This window comes from Heptranchias perlo, chromosome 5 (assembly GCF_035084215.1).
Source record: "Heptranchias perlo isolate sHepPer1 chromosome 5, sHepPer1.hap1, whole genome shotgun sequence".
Taxonomy (NCBI): domain Eukaryota; kingdom Metazoa; phylum Chordata; class Chondrichthyes; order Hexanchiformes; family Hexanchidae; genus Heptranchias; species Heptranchias perlo.
In genome coordinates, this window is record NC_090329.1 from 92,217,420 (window position 1) to 92,235,356 (window position 17,937).

The 17,937-nt window shown below is 37.1% G+C and overlaps 1 protein-coding gene across 2 annotated transcripts in view; it reads left to right on the forward strand.

The window, feature by feature from the left end:
• The window catches only part of snx17 (sorting nexin 17), an 82,641-nt gene extending 65,183 nt beyond the window's left edge, over positions 1-17,458 (forward strand). Inside the window, exons 11-15 of one of the 2 annotated variants that reach the window (XM_067984800.1) lie at positions 2,119-2,238; positions 5,509-5,586; positions 6,627-6,701; positions 7,913-7,954; positions 8,779-17,458. In XM_067984800.1, the coding sequence (XP_067840901.1) occupies positions 2,119-2,238; positions 5,509-5,586; positions 6,627-6,701; positions 7,913-7,954; positions 8,779-8,898 (435 nt within the window). In that variant the 3' untranslated portion in view covers positions 8,899-17,458. Of the gene's footprint in view, positions 1-2,115; positions 2,239-5,508; positions 5,587-6,626; positions 6,702-7,912; positions 7,955-8,778 lie in introns of both variants that reach the window. The other variant, XM_067984799.1, reaches the window with a different exon arrangement.
• The last annotated feature ends 479 nt before the right edge of the window (positions 17,459-17,937 follow it).

A 17,937-nucleotide genomic window follows, 5' to 3' on the forward strand; every position in this document is an offset into this window, starting at 1 on the left:
GCAGGAGATTGTTACCGGTGTCTTGGCCAACATTAATTCCTCTACTGGCATCAACTATACCGATTATCCCAGCTTCTAGTGATAAGTCTACTCCTTCAGGTTCCGTTATTGGACACTTTGTTTTTACATAGAATGTACAGCACAGAAAGGCCATTCATCCCAAAAGGTCCATGCTGGTGTTTATGCTCCACATGAGGCTCCTTCCTCCCTACTTCATCTAACCCTATCAGCATATCCTATTCCTTTCTCTATCATGTGTTTATCCAGCTTCCCCTCTATGCTAATCGCCCCAACTACTCCTTGTGGTAGCGAGTTCCACATTCTAACCACTCTGGGGGTAAAGAAATTTCTCCTGAATTCCCTATTGGATTTATTAGTGGCTATCTTATATTTATGGCCCCTAGTTTTGGTCTCCTTCGCAAGTGGAAACATCTTTACGTCTATTCTATCAAACCCTACATTATCAAACCCTACATAATCATTCAAATATTGTGTGACATGGTAGTGTAATGGTTATGGTACTGGTTTAGTAACCGAAGAGGTCGTGAATTCAAATCCTGGCATGGCAAATTATGAAATTAAAATAAACAAATTTAGTAATTTGTGGGCTAGCACTAGAAAAATCTACCATGAAAGCTGCTGGATTGTCGTATTAAACCCAACTGATTTACTGATGTCCTTAAGAATAAAGCTGCTACCCCTACCCTTCTGGCCTACGTGTTCTAGTCCACATTATATGGTTGACTCTTAATGACCTCTGAAGTAGTCTAGCAAGCCATTCATTTTACAATTGCTACATTCAAGAAGGCCACTCAAGGCAACTGGGGGTGGCAATAAATAAAGCCTTGCCAGTGTCTCCCACATCCTGAATAATAAAAAGTTCCCTGATGTACTTGCCTGGCTCAGGTATCAGACCACCAAGCCTGCTATGAATTTGGTTCCAATGGTAAGTATGTCATCTTGAAGACACCTTGACCTCAAAGATCCCTCCTTGCCTTTTGTTTCCCCAACCCCAAGGAAGATGGTCGCTAGTTGGTCACTAAATGAAAAGTGAGCTTTAGGCCTCACTACTGGACAGCTGATATCAGGATCTTCTTTCAAGTAGCATGGTGAGCAGCACAACTCTCCACAAGATGGAGTGCATTGCCTTCATCGACAACATAGATGCACATCATTATCCCATTGAGGGGTGTAAAAAGTACATTCTTGTGCTGTTCCTCAGCAGGACAGGGGTATTAGAGCTCACTATACATGTATGGTGACCATATTCCGAGCCAATATTTGCAGGGTTTCTGTAGAGGCTGTTTGCAGTTGTCACACTTTCTTGAAGCATTATTCCCTTGCATAGAATGATGAGCACTTTCTTAGTGGTATTCTAAGCTAGCCCATGCATGTAAGTCACCTGAGGTCTGCTTTCAGTGCATTGTTGGTACTGTAATGTATTGTTGGTACTGTGGTATACTTCCCTGATAGTAAGTGAAGGGTGAATGAATGAGGAATAGTGGTGGATTCCTTCCTGTAGTTATAGTCATCCCCATTCTTGAAATTCATCCACCTTTAGAGGTCCTTCCTAGGCTACTGTTCATTTCCCTCCCCACCCCACTTTGTTTGTTTGTTTTAATCATATTAGTTTAGACATTTATTACAGTTTAATATTTTGTAGTTGGTTTTATCAACAATTGCTGCAATGTGGGTTGAAAGTTCACCCCCCGCCCCCCCCCCCCCCCACAACCACATCTTCGCTTCCAGTACAAGTAACTCTCTCCTTTTCATAGGGTTTCTCTTTGGAAGCTTTTTGTGATGAATCTTGATGTAATTAGTAACATTTTCCTAAGCTTTTTCAGCCAAAATTGATTATCCTGAATTTACAATAGAAAACTTTTGCATTAAGCAGCTGTCTTTGTTTTCTTTGTAAATATTGGCTGAAATAAGAGCTGCTTATATTTAAAAACCCATCATGTTCAGTTTTCTGTGAACCAAGTTGCCAATAGGAGCTACAAATTTAGATGTTTGATAATCAAAATGTTCAACCAAATTGTGATTTGTTTTAGCCTTGTGAGCCTACTGGGACTCCTGTATTTTTAATTGTTATAATTTTGTTATTTTAAATGCTAGCAGGTTCCATTGATGAATGGCACAGCAAACAGCCCAGGAAAGACTGAGACCAAACTAGAATTAGCTTTTGAGTATTTGATGAGCAAAGACCGACTCCAGTGGGTGACCATTTCCAGCCCCCAGGTAAGGCACATGGGTGGTTTTGAACAATCAAGCTGTTTACTTGTGCTGGCCTAGTAGTAAAAGTGGATGAGCTCACTTCAAGTCACTGCCTAAATGAATCTTCAAGCATCTGTGATATGCATCCACTTGTACTCAGCTGGTTTGCTTGGTAGGGTGGCTTTGCTTCAGTAAATCCACCCTCCACATGAAACAGTAGTGGTGGTTGCATTTGGACTTGTTTTAAGGAAAGTTTAATTGATTGCAAGTGAGGCAGAGCATCAATAAGCTTAAGGAAAGTATTTTTAAAAATAGTGCTTGTAAACCTGTTAGGGATGCAAAAATGTTCTTCAAGGAATAGAGTCGTCAACCTGGGAGTTAATATTTATAAGCAGCTACTATTATGTGAATGATTCCAACAGTTGACAACCAACTACAATTACTTGGATTTGACTATTTATAGGAGTGACCTTAAAGGGCTTGGCCAATTTAGCAGTTAAGATTGCCTATGAGCAATGCAATGGTAGATTCAGTAATCAGTATAATTTTTGAGTAACTCATTTGTTCAGAAGTATTGTCAGTCTTAAGTTTTATTTGATGGTGGATTGCTCCAGGGCTAGCAGCTCCTGACTGAGCTTCTCTGTGCAACTCTGTCCAAGGCAATCCTTTTCCCTTCAGTTTCCTCTTATCCGCTGTTTAAGATCATCTACCCCTAACAGTGAATGCATTTTAGCTCAATCCAAGCTACAAGTTTAAAACTATCTATACAGAGCACATTGCCCATCCCTAACCCTGTGTGTTCTGTGTTTTTACTAAGTCTTTTCAACGGCTGGAACTCTGCTCTCATTTGACTGCTGGACTCTTCTGCCAACAGGATTTGCCTGAATACCTGAATATTTGTGAGAATCTAAATTGGGAAAGACCTCTATCTGTTCGTTATGTGGCTAATACTAATTTTTAGTTCTTGGATGTTTTACATTGACCAAAGCACCAACTTAATGCAGTTGCTTTAAGTACATAGGCTACTTGTAAACCATATCTTTTGGGTACAAGCCAAAAAAAATGGCAACAGAAGATTAGCTGCATTTTTAATGATACAGATAGGGAGTACTTCCTGTCTTCTAATTGTTATAAATCTGCTAGGAGATGTGCATGAGCAGCATGGGAAGACTACCTGTTCCTTCCCTGCCTTTTGGAGAAGGTGAGGCTTCATTTGTTGGTACAGTTAAGATTGGAAGCTCCGGTGCAGGGAATTGACAAAGTTGCATCCTACCGTGTTGTGCAGTGTGATAGGGCATTATTCTCTGCTAATTTCCCCCAAAAACTCATTTTGGAATTTCATCCAAGTGAATTTTGCATTGAGTGAGGTGTGCCGCCTTTTAGTGCTCTGCACATGTGGAAGCAGGCAAGGGGTCATGGTCTTTGCTGTTGATACTGTTATCAGTGAAACTGTAAAATCAGTAACTGATGAGATTTCTGGCAGCATCTACCACATAAAGATGCTGTATATATAAGACACTCCAGTATTGTACTTAAAAATATGAAAATACAGGAAACAGAGTATGGATTAAAGGTAGTTGCTCAGACTGGCAGAAGGTAGGAAGTGGTGTTCCACAAGGATCGATGCTGGGACTACTGTTGGTCACCATTTACACAAACGATTTGGAGTCAGGAATTGGAAGTACAATTTCAAAATTTACAGACAACACCAAATTGGAGGGTATGGTTAATATTGAGGATGACTGTGACAAAATGCAGGAAGACATTAATAAACTTGCCGAATGGGTGTGAAATGGCAAATGAATTTCAATATAGACAAGTATGAGGTGTTACATTTTGATAGGAAGAATAAGGAGGCCATATACTCCTTGGGGGAAAAAAGAGACTAAATGGGGTGGAGATGCACAAATCTCAAATTAGTAATTCAGGTTAATAGTCATTTTTTTTTTTAAAAAGCAAAAGAAAGCAATGGGGTTCATTTCTAGAGGGATAGAATTGAAAAGCAGATAAGTTATGTTAAACTTGTATAGAACCTTGGTTAGACCACACTTTTTGAGTACCGTAAACCGTTCAGGTCTCCATATTATAAAAAGGATATAGAGGCACTGGAGAAGGTACAAAAAAGATTTACTAGGATGATACCAGAACTGAGATGTTATACCTATCAGGAAAGATTGAGCAGGCTGGTGCTCTTTTCTCTAGAAAAGAAAAGACTATAGGGTGGTGTCCTGATAGAGGTCTTTAAGATTATGAAAAGGGTTTATTAGGTTAGACGTGGAGCAGATGTTTCCCTTTGGGAAACCAGAACTAGGGGCCATAAATATAAGTTAGTCATTAATAAATCCAATAGGGAATTCAGGAGAAAATTCTTTACCCAGAGTGGTTAGAATGTGGAACTTGCTACCACAAAGAGTAGTTGAGGCAACTAGCATAAATGCATTTAAGGGGAAGCTAGATAAACACGAGGGAGAAAGGAATAGAAAGATATGCTGATGGGGATAGATGAAGAGGGGTAGGAGGAGACTATGAACCATAAACACCACTGGCATGGACCCGTTGAGCTGAATGGCCTGTTTCTGTGCTGTACGTTCTATCTAAAAAGCAGAAAGAAGCATATTATTACTGTGTGAACTTTTAAAATGGTGGGTTTTCAAACCATGAAACAAAGTCAAAACATTGAGCATAGTTTATATATAAGGTAGAACATCACGTTCCACTGAAACTACTAATTGTACTACTGGCTGTACATTTCCAGCGTTTTCTTTTTTTTATTTCCTTCAAACAGCTTGGTTAGCTGAGATATGTCCAGTCATACTAATTACTTTAAATATCCCTCTCTTTTCTCAGCCTTAAATTACTATAACAAGAAGTGAGTTTTTTTTTTAAATGGCGGCCTTCGGTGATACTCCCACATATTCCTTATCTGGCCAAGCAGCATGGCCTATTTATTAAATTAGCCATGACAGAATTATGTTTTCCAGGCACCAGTCATTAACTGGAAACAGTTGCTAATTCTAGGAGTCGGGTGCCATTTGGAATCTGCTGAGCACTATTGGACATCAGCATGGCTGAGATCAGGAATTGGAAGTGGTGGTATTAAACCAGTGATCACAGCACTACACTTTATTGAATGGTGCTGCCTTAATCATCGTGCAATTACATGTAACAATATGCCAAATAATTTTTATTGCTATGCTTTGTCACAGTGTCACAGTATTTGCATTAATATAATGGAAATTGAATATGCTGCTGAGAGGCTAGGATTTGTTTTGACTGATGGTTTTTGTTTATTAGGCAATAATGATGAGTATTTCTTTGCAAGCAATGGTGGATGAACTAATGGTGAAGAAATCGGGTGGCAATATCAAGAAGGTGAATTAAATTGTTTTATTTTTAATTTGTTAATCCAGAAATGTATAAATTTTAAGCAATAATCTGTCCTTCACCCCAAGTGTGGGATGTAGTGATCCATGCATAGATGGAAAAAGTGCAGGACATGCATTTATTTTGGTCCCCTGAGGCAAAGCTGAATATTAACCTGTATCAACAACAACTTGCATTTTAACGTAGCAGAAACGTCCCAAGGTGCTTCAGAGGAGCATTATCAGTCACTACTGAGTATCCTAATAGTGGCATAATACTTCAGAAACAAACGTGCTGTACTGGTAATACATCATCAACATTCAGTGAAGTCAGTGTTAAGTAGATGCATTTAAGGGAAAGCTAGATAAGCACATGAGGGAGAAAGGAATAGAAGATTATGCTTATAGGGTTAGTTGAGGTAGGGTGGGAGGAGCCTTGTGTGAAGCGTAAACTCCGGTATAGACCATTTGGGCCGAATAGCCTGATTATGTGCTGTATATTCAATGTAAGTATCATCTGGATTCAACTGTGTGGCTTTTTTTCTTTGGTTCATTCTTGGGAAGGCTGGCATTTACTGTCCATCCCTAGTTGCCCTTGAAGAAGGTGGTGGTGGGACTACTTCTTAAACTGCTGCAGTCCGTACGGTGAAGGTGCTCCCACAATGCTTAATTAGGGAGTTCCAGGGTTTTGACCCAGCAATGATGAAGGAACGGTGATATGTCCAAGGCAGGATGGTGTGTGACTTGGAGGTGGTGGTGTTCCCATGTACCTGCTGCCCTAGTCCTTCTTGGTGCAGGTTGCGTGTTTGGGAGATGCTGCCAAAGAAGCCTTGGCACGTCATGCAGTGCATCCTGTAGATAAGTTTGTTGGTGGAGGGAGTAGATGTTTAAGCTGGTGGATGGGGTGCCAGTCAAGCAGACTGCTTTGTCCTGGATGGTGTTGAGCTTCTTGGGTTGCACCCATCCAGGCAAGTGGAAAGTGTTCCATCAGAATGAACAGGCATTTTCAGTTATGAAACTTTTTATAACATTGTTTTCTTCGATCTGTAGATGCTGAAGAAGCGCATGAATGGTGTGTTACGTCGGTCAGACAGCCAGCAAGCTGTGAAATCCCCTCCACTCCTGGTTAGAACATTTATCTTGGGGTTTTGTTTCCTAATTGAATAAGATGGGTAATCAATGTCTTGGTTGCCATATTCACTGAAGGATTAAATGCTCCATGCTCTGTTCTGAGATCTGTAACTGCCAGAAAGCATTGATATGTAATGCAAAAAGCTCTTGGCACAAGCAAGGTTTTTTTATTGTACGATAACTCTTGTCCCATGTTATGTGCAGGCAAACAGAGCCCCTTCCTGCGTCACATGATCTATCAAAAACAGCTCAGTTAAATCAAACTACTTTCAAAGTCAAACACAACTTTTCCCCAATTCCACCTTTGGCGCACCCTTTTTTTAAAAAAAAGGGCTCAGGGTCTCCTTAACTCTCTCTCTCTTTCCCCCCGCCCCCCCAATCCTTCCAAGCAGGTTATGACCTGCAACATAGTTTCATGACAACACCTGACTTATTAACAGTTCTCACTTGTTTGTGCAAATGTGCTTTTTTTGAATTCTATAGAATCTTTTTAAAGAGCATCTAGTATACAGGTGGTTAATAGATGAGTTCTTTTTGTATAAAACTACTGTTCTCATTCTTGCCCCTGGCCTTACAAGAATAGCACCATAATTGAGGAATCCATCTAAGCAGAGCTCAGCCTTCACTGAGATATTTTTGTGCACAGAAACTTTTTTTTTTCTGCATGCCTGCTGTGGTTGAGGGTGGATGATTTGTTTACATTTATCTGGTGCTGTTCTGAATTTTGCACAAGGAGGTGTAAAGATAAACTTGGGCACATTGTGGAGCTACATGTAGATTTAGCCTTGGTATTGGGCCTAGTGAGAGTGAAGTATTCATCATAGCAGCCGGAAGGAAAGGGATACACATGACCAGAACTAATTAAAATCAAGGGAATGTATAACCTGTGACCTAGCTTGGAGGACAAAGTGGTGGTAACTACATAAACTCTTCATGTGGTTCCTTAGTTAAGCTTACTATTCAATGATTTTTGACCTAATTTATATATTTTGTTAGAAATTCATCCAATGACCTTGTAAAATAAACTGAAAAAACATTAGCAGGCACTGATGGAGCAATGTCTCCTGAATTTTATCTGTTAGTAATCCCTTGAAGGAAATTCTGTTCTCAATATTTCTGCATTATGTTCAAAAATAAAAATTCAAGGAGTTAAATTAATGGATGTAACACTTTAAAAAGCTAATGACAATTTGATGTTCTTCTAGGATTCACCTGATTCAAACAGAGAACCTATTGTCAAGCTCTCGGTGAGTGAAACTATTCAAGCTGACTTAAAATGAGGATTGCATTTTATTAACTGCAGTGAATTTTTTTGTCACTTTGTTCAGATGACGAACTGATATCTGAACAAAGTTCTGTCAACAAATAACTTCATGTAAAAGGCCTGCCTTTGGAATATACAACCACCTGTGCGGTTGCTGCTTCTTGGAAAATGCATGATAAATATGAATGATCATTAACATGCACTTATTCTCTATGTAATTCAACTATAATGTAGATATCACCTATTAGTGAGCACTAAGAAGACAAACACCTGTTGAGGTGGTCACATTTATTTCTGTTTGTCAAACATCAAATTGTAGTTTTTCTCTTGTAGATTAGTAGGTTATCAACAGAACCAATCTGTACTCTTCTACGGTACATCTATTCAGAATATCATTTAAATCTACAAGAGAAAAGTAGGGAAGCAAGTTAATGAATTTTCCTGGATTAATAGCCACGCTGAGCCACAATTTTGATTGCTGTTTAAAATTGCTTTGTCTTGGAATAGGACCTCTTGCATTCTTTGTACTCCATTGGCAACCATTGACATTTCAGTCCATCCATCTTGACTAGACTTGAACCTAGGAAAATTGTGTGCTAACCCATTACACACCCAGTTCCCTAATTATATACTTAATCAATTCATACAATTTACCAAAATCTCAGTACAGTGGTAGCTTCTGCAGGCATAAAATATTTTAGTAGTATTAAATGTTTTTAATTTCATGATTCTTGTCAACTGACATATAGTGTTGTTTTATTCATTACAAGTTTTTTTCTTTCTCCTCACCATCTCTCAACATTTTAGAGTAAGCTCTCTTCTGTTAGCATCCGAGGAATCAGCACTTCTAATTCCTCCAATGACATCAGTGCTAATGACGTCCATGGTAACTACGCCTTTGAGGGCATCGGGGATGATGATTTGTGAAATTTCTGTCAGGTGAACCATTCTACTGACTGCCTGGGGAAAAAAACAAAAATCTTGCACTTGCATCTGATCAGTTTGCACAGAATATAACTAAACAGATTGAACCATGACTGCTGTCCTGAAGGTGTCATCATGGATTGCGACGCATGTCAAGTAGCAACAAGGTTAAAGGGTCATGACCTTTTGTTTATGATCATGATTAACACCAAATTATCGTTTACTAGAGTATTTTGCACAATGATTAAAATTTGTTTTGAAAATTCATAAGATCCTCTTATGTTTACACAGAAATATCAATGAAAGTTAACAGTATTTCTAAATAATACCTGAAATCTGTAGTTGCAGTGTGATGGAGCTAGCTCATAATGTCTTGTATTTAAAAATGAATGGTGACACTAACTTGTTTACAGAATTACAGCAGTGACTTTGCATAATACCTTATTACCAAACCACAGCATCTGGCTAGCATAGAAACAAAAGATGATTTTCTTCAGATGGGTATAACAACATATTGGCTACTTAAATGTAGAAAGCTCAAGTAATCCAAGTTGCAGAGAAAAGCTTAGCCAGCTTCCATTGGTGGTCACCATGTGGCAAAATTGGTACACGTCACTTATCAATTGTCATCTTGTAATTTCAGTGCAAGGTTGAAATGGCTTTGTTATCTCCATTGCAGTGCTTGTATGTTACATTGATGGATTATGGCCTGGGGTCATATCAGATTTTCATCTGTATAAACTCATTGAGTGTTTATCTGCACAAGAATATACCTATAATTCCACTTCAGTGACTTGAAGCTATTCTTGCACAAGTCAAATCTGTGGAGTTAATTCCACTTCATTTTGATCCACTCTCTCCACTTTCACTGCAGAAGATTGGAGGCTGAATCTAGGCAACACTCTTTCATTGAGTAGACCACGAAGTGTTGATCCCTAAATTTTTGGTGAGGGTTGAATTATTTTAACACTCCGGCACACACCTGTATTTCATTATGCTTTCCCTATGGTCCCACTAATCTAATCCTGCTTGTACAATATCTGCATCTTGAGAACAAGGTACGTGGAAAACCGAAGCAATTCAATTGCAATTTTAGCAGAATTGTAACAACTCAGTAATACTGATCAAATGTTATTCACACACCGCATAGCTGCAAGCAGAATGTTTAGATTCTGCTGAAGCCCTCAGCACTGCACTGTTGACCAGTGAACGATCTAAAGAGGGTTGTACCTGTTTAATTAACCTTTTCCTAAATGTTAATATTTGGAACCAAAGTACCAAATTGAACAATTGAGCAGAGTTTGATCTTTTCGTACTTCCATTGTGTATTATTTGGTCCATGCTTACTGGTAGATTATTAAAGATAATGTGGAATCAGTTGTGAAGTATTAATTTATTAAAAAAATAGAAATTTGCCATTGTGTTCTAATGAATACATCCACGCTTTTGAAAATATTGTGTGAAGAGATCAGTACCTCTTGGTCACACAACCTGACTGTACTCTACTGTTAATTGTGTTTTAAGCAAGAACTTCTATATGCATAGGTACTGGATAATTGATTCTTGGCTGGCTAATATTGACAATTTTTGTTTTCCACAAAAGTATATATGCAAGTAAGATGATAAGTTATTGAAGAGTCAGGTCATCTTTTTGTTCCTAAAAATAGCATGTGTTTCACCTTTTACCAAGGTGAAGCATCAATTGAGGATGTCCTCCAATAATTCAACTCTTGACCATCCTTTGTCACTATTTGCCCACCAGTCTGATCAAAATAAATACATATGCTTTGAAAACCTTGAAGTTCTCTGATAGTTAAATAGCTGTTTAATGCATTCTCACTCTTGCATACTAGCATTCTGGTAATGGCACTGTACTTCACTGATATCAATCACAGTTAGTAATAAGAAAATATTGGATCAAGTCCTTCTAGAATACCCCATCCCACCCCTAAAACTACTTATTACAGTTTGTAATATTGGTGCCAAAATATTTTGATGCCTTTTATTGGATGAACATTTTACTTTTTTTAGGATCAGAAGCCATTTTAAGTAGAACAAAGAAAAAAATTGAAGCCTGTATAACTATATTCATCATAAACCTTGTGTTGCCTTGATTCCAGTCATCTTTCAAAATTTTACTATGAGCTGACTAATCATATACAACATGGTGATGTAAAAGGCCAGAAGATGTTCTATTGTAAACATGTTTCTATGATGTTCAGCAAATGCAGTGATTGCATTCATGGAGGTAAATACTGTAGTGGTAAAGGGATAACTGAGATTGTATATCTTAATAGCAGAAAAAACAATAAAAATACAGAACTGCTGGGACAAGTGTTGAATTCAAAACAGTAGGTAACAACAATTAACAGAATTGTGGAAGATAAAATAAATAATCAAAAGTAAAATGTGATGCATTGTGGAGTTAAATCATTATGACTTCACTGTACTCGTATGAATTAGCATTGCAGACGTTTTTCCTGGGAGAGGAGAGAGTACTGACCTAGTAGTTTAGTCAATTTTTGTGTTACTTTTTCCAAAAAGGTAGAATCCAGTCACACCAGAGGTGTTTAATCATTACTGTGGTGAGCATGACTGGTCAAGACTTGTTCAGAACACAAAGAAAATAACACAGTCAGAATTGTACTCAATAGTTCTTTGTTTAGAGAATCTGACTCCTTTCTCAGTTAATATTTGAGCTGAAATGTTTTTTACCATGTAAATTTTAAGCCAGTCGGTATTTTCGGAGCACAGCGAGAAATTTGGACCTGCCTGACTATACAATCGAGATTTACATCCTGATTCCAATGAAGTTCTATAGTTTGTGTTGCATTTGTTTTCTATTCTATCAGCAACTGGAGTGTTTAGCACTCTGCAAAGCAGTGGAACCTAAAATGGAATGGCTAGCTAATATAGAGAAGTTTAAAATGGCAAGAGACACTCAAAAACTTTCAATGTTGCAACCCCCTCAGACAAAAGGATACTGTAATCAAATAATTATAGAATGCATTTACAGTAAATTACACTTTGAGAGGGGAGGACTATAGCATTTAATTTTCTCTTCCAAATTGTAGAATACAAAACCTACCTATAAACTATATTGATCTTTCCATGGTAATTTGTAAGCATTTACTTTTTTGTAGTGTGGTTCTACCTGCAATATTGATACTTGGCTTAAAATCCTCACATCTCTATACATGTTCAGTGGCTACCAACTCAAACACATTTGTAGGAATAGCCAATGCATGTGCTCAAATAATTTTAGTAACAGTTGGATCCCAATTGTTTACATGATAATTTTGACAAAATTCTCTCAAACATTGAAAGTGCCAAAATGCAAAAATCAAGCCCTATTTAACAGGCCAAGGCAGCTCACAAATGAGATGCTTTGAGCCTTCATCAGAACTGAAGATGTACTGGAGAAATCTAATTTTGGAAATTTTAAATTATTCAAATTTTTAAAACACAACTAATGCAGTCATCTTTCAATGCATCTCCAGGCCATTTAGTTGCATTAAAATTTTATTTAGCATGGTCATTGAAACTGTCTAGATGTATGTTAGTTCTGCAACACAAAGGGCTACTCTCCCCATGGTTTCTAAATTTCCAAATATATTCGATTTTCCTGCATCTTTGAACGTCAATTAAATCTCTACTATGTAGTCATTGGCTCCCTATTCATGACCAAAACTTTAATTGCTAAGATTTTATGAAATTGTTTCTTTTGGTGACTAATGCTGTAATAATTTATGGACACCTGAACAAGTAAAATATGCAGTAAAAAGGAAGGCATTTGTTGATTTTTATCCTAACGGGGTTTACTTTTTCATCCTTAAATGGCTTTAATTTTAGTAAATCTTTTGAATAATTTGATGTGTACAATGATTACCTGAGCTCTTGCCTAACAATAAGACACCCCCTACTTACACTGTAGAGAGAATAAAGAGTGTGTTAGTGCTCAAGTTGTAACTGCTTTTAGCATATTTTGGGTTAAGGGGAAAACACATTTAGATCAAGGTCACATACAGTTTACTGAATCTTCTGGCTTTTATGATGAGATGTCTACTGGTAAATAAAAATGGCATTCTGGTCAAAATCAACAAATGATAATTCCTAGGAAGAAAACTGAAATGGCAATGTTAGAATCTGGTCATGGAGAAAACTCAACATCTTGCTGAATTTTTTTGCTATTTCATGTCTTCAGAGCTTGAAATAGATATTACCGGAAATTACTAGAGACATCAAATTGATTTAATTAAGATTTTAGTAGCTTTGATTCAAGTTTTTGTTTCAAATCTGAGTACTTATGATACTGCTTTAAAAGTTTCTGATGCTAACAAGTGTGGTGCTTCCTACCTTTTTAAGAAGGTTTTCAAAAAATAAGAGAATAGTATTAAAAATCCTTGTGCTACCCTGGTATTTTTCATTTTGTATGTTTTTCAGTGAAATGTTAATAAGTACTAGAGTAGCCCTGAGGGAAACTACACTAGTTTGAGCAGTTTGGTCAAAGTCCTTAGTGCAGCAGTCCTTACAAGTATGTGATTCAGCTTGTTTCAGCCGATGCAGTCTTTGTCATGAGCCTTTTTCACAAAGGCGGCGTTATTTGAAATGAATTTGGACAGTGAGGAGGGAATATCCCATATATGGGAGTTTGAAATTATGTATATTGCTCCTGAGTACTGTAATTTTTTACCTGAATTAATATGGAATTTTTCAGTCAGCAGTTCAAAGAAGAAATGTTGGGAATATATCAGTGGATTTGACGCAGTCTAACTGGGTTATCAAGAATATAGAATTTTGATGTGGCGTCCAGTGCTTGGCTCCCTGTCCAGTTTGTCGCTTGGAATGTACAAGAACTTAAATCAGTAGACTAGTTGTTAGCAACAGCACACACTGACCTCTCCCCCACCCCCGAAAGTAGCACTAGCCCTGATCATGTGTGATACGGAGAGGTCATAGCACGCTTCCCTCTAAAAGTGGTTTTTGCTGAAATTCTAATCCTCAATCTTTTCTCACTACCATTATGCTGTTTTAGAACAAAAAGTACCAAGATTGCTAATTGTAATGAGAGCTTGTCTTTAAAGTAACCCAATCCCTACATCCCTTGAGATGGGTTTATATCATAAATCTCATGTTTTTAGATTGGGTGGATGAGGGGGTGAGAAGTGAAGTGTAACTGCTCATATTCTTCCAGGATATTTCTCTGAAACTATTAGCAGATAACTTGTCCCTCTCTGTCAGGAAAAGACATGGGGACTTTCTGCCTCTCATTGGCAGAAGAGCTGCAATTCCAGGGAAAAGACATGAATGCCATTTTTCAAAGGTTTCTGTTGTTCTTCCACCAAAGTTTTATAGCAGGTGATCAGAAGGACCCTTTTGGAAATTCACCCTTCTAGTATTTGTCAACATCTAATATGGTAGGAAGTGCTACCACTGGTGCATAAATGAACTTTACAGTATGAGAAATTAATAGTGCATTTTTATAATCCATATGCAATCTCTAACCCTCTGCCAACCAGAGATCCTTAAATTGCTATTTAAGTTGGTTGAAAAATGCAAAAGATTTTTTTAAAGTAATTTTTAAAATCTGAATAATTGTGCCCAAGCATCCAGTTTCCAAAAAGTGGAAGCTACCGGCTTCTACTTTTTGGAAACTGGGGAATTTGGTTATGTTTAGGCAGCCAGTTATGGGTTGCATTGGTCAGTCTTCCTTATCGCAATTATAAATATTAATGATCTAGTATTTATAAACTTAATCAGTAGCCAAAGCAATGCCTTATATAACCTGCTGTTCCTCTTTGATTTTTAGTTTAATTGTTTTTAAATCTGCAAGTGCTTAATGTAGGATTCCTACATGAAAGGCCCAGGAGTTCTGATGCTGCATTTATAATAATCTATAGAGACTAAATTCTGGGTGATAAATTGTAGCCTGGTTGTATTGATGTGCCATAAAAGTGCGAGAAAGCATTCCAATTTAGTTTATGGAGAAGTTTAATCTATTGTCTGATTATATAAATTTAGGTTTTTGCTATAGTTGTTCTTGGCATAGATGTGGGAAGGGCAGAAGCAATCAAATTGTGCTTTGTCCACAAATATAGTCCTTGTATTTGTGTTTTTAATAATGTTGGAAGTCTTATAATTCAGCTTTCCCAAAATAGGACTTTTAATGTATTCGGACTTGAATTTCCTTTATTCATTTAGACAAGATATTTACAATTATCCAGTGCAATTACTTATGATACTTCTGATGGGTCTTGCAGCTATAACTGAGCTGCATAGTTGCTCTGAGGTACTTTGGAATGTCCCTTAATATTCTGCACATTGAAGCTTATGTTTTATATTGCAGTCTATAACCTATATAAGCTAACTGTTTTTGTCCTGTAGAATGTATAATGTCTTTAGAAATTCTCAATTTCCATAAACAAGAAAATGTTGGCAAAAATGTATTATATACAATAAAATATATCTATTATGTCTACATTACGAACATAGTATGGCACCTAAAAAGACAATTCATTTGCCTGAAAAGCCTGATCTGTAATGGTTAGTTTTGTCTGCATGTCTCTACCATCTTTTGGGTATCCTCTTAATGTCTCCCATTCAGAAGTTGGGAGACATTTTTAATTTTCAAATGTATTTAGTGGTACATTACATTATGTACTGAATTCATTAAGAGATGTCTCCTTTGGTCTATCAGAGAGAAATGAATAAATATAAGACTAATTACTTTGGCCTTTTTACTTTGGCACGAGGGGCTGAATGGCCTACTCCTGTTCCTATGTTCCTATTAAAAAGCATCTGAACTTTTGTTTGGCAATTGCTTCCTAAATTACACAGGGATGGAAATTAAATGCCAACACATTCTCTACTGATGAGCAAGACTGTTTTGGTGTCAGTGTTATGTCTGCAACATTCCACACTTGTTAGAATAGAACTTGCAATTTTTCAGTGCCGGAATTTGATGCTTACTAATTTTTAAATCGAAGCTACTTGGTTCATAAAGCAGCTGATCATACTGTAAACCTAATCTAATTTTGTTAGCATATAAGAAACTGCTTGATAAAGTTTCAGTAGGAATTGTGTAGCATGTGTAAACATTACTCATACAAGCTGTTTTCATAATAGTGGAATAAATTCCTTGGAATCACATTTTCACAGTTTTTTCCAATCCACCTCCTGCTTAGTTCTGAAGAATCCTAAAACATTGAAAACAGTCCTCCTTCTCCAAACTAAGCAGCTTTTATTTTTAAATCATGAAGGTCATAACTATTGCCATCATACTAAAAGTCTGCACCCTTCTGTCAAGCTGCACTTTTATTAACATTTTGATGTTCAGAGTCTAAGATGTTTTAAAATATTCCTATAACCTTGCTGTGGATGTAATGTGGACACCAAATGTCACATTTTGGAAGCACTTTAGTAGAGAATGACTTCTTTACAGTTTAAAATGTAATTACCATTGTACTTAAATTGTGAAGCCCTTTACCAGAATGTTTGCACATGTGCATGACATGGTTTCTGTTGACAGGGTGCATATTGCACCTTAAAGCAGAGAGGGTGAAAATAAAGCTCTGCATTTTGTCTGCCATATTATGAACTTTGTTCAGGAATCTCTTTTTGCATCATTTTCCTGTTGCAAATAAAATTCATTTCAAATATCATCCTTCCTACATTAATACTTTTTTATTGGTGCAAGCTTCAATGAACATGAGGTTTTTTTAAAAAAAAAACACTTCATTCTGGTTGGTTTCACAGAACTGGGTGGGTACAAAGAAACCTCTGGGCAAAAACGAGACACCCAATCCAAAGAGTTACAGACATTAGCTATATTAACACAGGCTGAATAAAATGGCTGCAGTAATAGGCCTTGTTTATTTAGAGTGGTAACTGGAATGGATACATCTTTTAAAGAATTCTAGTTCTTGCTATAAAAACTGGTATTGCCATATTGGCATTAGATTGACTGAAGTAATCTGAACTTTAACTGGACCAACATGAACTGAAGTATTCAAAAGTTTCAGGATTAATGCACAGCCTTCTACATATGGATTTCTACTCTCCATATTGTTTTCAGCATGTTAAGGGTTGAACAGTTTCCTTTGTGCTTGCCATTTCTATTTCTCACCTGATGTGATTGTGAAAGATTGTATACTTTAGATCATGTGTCAAAATAAATGGTATTGCACTACTTGCTTTGTCTAACTTTTTTTAAATTTCAAAATATACTTTATTTCATAGAATTTAAAGGTACACACAGTTCAAAGTAAATATCTCAATTCCAAACCAGTATATTTCAAACCAAGAACACCACAGATACTTGCTTTGTCTAACCTTCATGCTGTAAGACTGACCTTGTAGCATAAAAGTTGTGACTGTTTTATCCTCAGCATCCAATAAATGCTAATGCACCTTATGTAACACTAATTGCCTAGTTGTTCTGTATTAAAGCTTGTTTTCCTGTATGTATCTATACCAGCAGAAATCTCATGAATAAGCAGACTTAAATTTGTATAAAAAGGCTTGAATTGTGTAATATGCAAATAAAACTATTTTCATAATGCAATTTTATTTTTGTACATTCATTTGAGTAATTGCCTTTCTCTTCACAACAGATCTTATTGAAATATGCTCAGAACCAAAACTCATAATTCAAATGTAGCCATTCCCCATATTTCTGCACCCTTCAGCTCAAATGTGTGCCATAACTTGCTGGAAATGTGAGCTGATAGCAGCGTGGTGAGGGCAATGGGGCATCTGGGACCTTAATGGTGGGACCAACAGTATTTCTTTAACCAATGACATTTAAGGATTGAGAAAGAACTTAGGAATGAAGGAGGGTGAATTTAGTGTCAAATTGGCTACAGAAAGAAATAGGGAGGGGGATAAATTGGATTGGGAGAGAAAGGCACAAAAGGAAAAGAAAGAAAAAAATTTAATTTGATTTTTTTTAAATCAGAATAGGTTACAGTGCAGAAGGAGGTCATTGAATCAACACCGGTTCTGTATACAAGAGCAATCCAGCTAGTCCTGCTCCCCTGCCCT